General features: G+C 42.3%; 1 protein-coding gene across 2 annotated transcripts in view; it reads left to right on the top strand.

Moving 5' to 3' along the window:
- The first annotated feature begins 559 nt into the window (after positions 1–559).
- Positions 560–1,980, top strand: part of NANOG (Nanog homeobox) — a 5,348-nt gene continuing 3,927 nt past the window's right edge. For both annotated transcript variants that reach the window (XM_024129243.2, XM_024129242.2), the window contains exon 1: positions 560–893. In XM_024129243.2, the coding sequence (XP_023985011.1) occupies positions 743–893 (151 nt within the window). In that variant the 5' untranslated portion in view covers positions 560–742. The remainder of the gene's footprint in view (positions 894–1,980) is intronic.

Below are 1,980 nucleotides of genomic sequence, written 5' to 3'. Positions count from 1 at the left end.
GCTGAAAAGACTTGCTTTTCTGAAAGCTAAAAAAACAAGAAAGAACTTAGGTGCGAGTTGAAAACAAATACTATTTTTTAACATCAACCCATGCCTTAACATTCAGTATGTGTTTTATTGTGACCTTAGAGTGAACCAAAGAGGAAATGGAGCTTTTTGAAGTTTCTGCATAACTAGCCTGATTTTGAGACCCTAAGGGGTCTCAAGTCAAGGGAATTAATTGTCCTAGTGGGAATTTCAACCACCTTAGCTGGGCCTCAGGAACTGGAAGTGCATCTTTGATTTTAAAAGGTGGAAACAGGGTGAACCTAGAAGTACTTCATTGCTGGGTTTATTTTGTTTCCAGGTTGCGGTCCCAGTTTTCCAGTTCCCCACCCAGTCTAGGCTACTCAGCAGCTCTCTTTTGCATTACAATGGCCTTGGTGAGGCTGGCAGACAGGATTAACTCGGAATTCGCAAGGGTGTGTGTGGGCGTGGGGCTGCCAGGAGGGGCGGGTCGAAGTATGGCTGAGCCTTACTTATAAGTCTAGAGCCTCCACAAATTTTTTTGTCATTTTCCTACATTGGGCTGGTAGGCTTCTGTTATCACACAGGTGACTTCCCTTCATCCCATCTTTTTAATACTTTTACACCTGGAGATCTTCACCTTTCTCTAAGCTCTTCTACCTAGATTCTTAAGCCTGGACTTTTCCTACCATCTATCTAGCTCCTTGGTTTTCTCCCTCTCCTTCAATTCAACAACATGAGCGTGGACCCAGCTTGTCCCCAAAGCCCGCGTGGCCCCGAAGCATCCAATTATAAGGAATCTTCACCAATGCCTGAGATTTATGGGCCTGAAGAAAATTATGTGTCCTTGCAAATGTCATCTGCTGAGACCCACGACATGGACACTGGTAAGAAAATACTGAATCCTTGAGAGGCTAAGTTCCTTCAGGGAAAGGGAAAGAAGGAAAGAGGGTAAGGGTTATCTGTTTCCCTCTTGAGCCCATCAATATAAGCAGGTGTCATTATCTATTAATCCTCTCGACACCTCTTTTTCAACGGTAACTTGATGGGGTCATGCCCTTTCCCCAATGTTCCGGGCGATAAGAGCTGTGGACGGAGAGACGCGGGACATGGGACTCAGTCATCCAACTGTACGCGGTGTATTTGAGAGCTTACGTGTGTAGGCACTGTGGAAACGCAAATGTGATGTGATAAACTGATGTGTAAATCTTAACATATGAAACGCACCTTTTGGGAATGTTTTACCTTTCTACTACAGTAGCGGTTGGCTCTTCCCTTAACCTCTGGATGTGTGGACATGATTGGGCAGCTGAGTTTGTAAGCACCTACTATGCGCAAGTCTCCTAAATCCCGAGGAAGTGTTCACCCCATTTTATGGTGGATGATTCCAAAAGGTTTAATATGCTGACAGTCAAAGTGGCGAGAGCTCAGATCTGAAATCCAGTTTGGCTTTGAATTCTATACTCTTAATATTTAGGCTTCTAATTGGTAATTTTGGGTGTGAGAGGTGCTCGGGATATTGTAAAGCCGGCACAAACTTTTTTGGAAATCAATTTGGCAGTAGTTGTTAGAAATAAAAAGGTAGACCAACCTTTACCCAGGGATACTATTTTTAACATTTATGGCATAAAATAGCTTAAAATCTGTTTACATTTATGATTACAACCATAGAAGTAAGTTGTGGAGAAAGGAATAAGTAAACAAAATAACTTATATTTGAGTGTTGGATTTTAATGTTACCCTGTTTTTCCAAATTTTGTGTTAATGTCCTTTTATAATTTCAAATGTTGAAAATACAGCTACAGCGCTGGATTGTAAGACAAACAGCTCAGGAATGAGCAATGGACATGTCATCCTAGAAAGCCAAGTGCAAGTTTGTATAGTTTTTTTTTTTTTTTTTTTTTTTTTTTTGGTAGTACGCGGGCTTCTCGCTGTTGTGGCCTCTCCCGTTGCGGAGCACAGGCTCCGGACGCG

The sequence above is a fragment of the Physeter macrocephalus genome, chromosome 6 (genome assembly GCF_002837175.3).
Source record: "Physeter macrocephalus isolate SW-GA chromosome 6, ASM283717v5, whole genome shotgun sequence".
In the NCBI taxonomy this organism is placed as follows: Eukaryota; Metazoa; Chordata; class Mammalia; order Artiodactyla; family Physeteridae; genus Physeter; species Physeter macrocephalus.
This window is presented reverse-complemented; position numbering and strand designations above follow the sequence as displayed.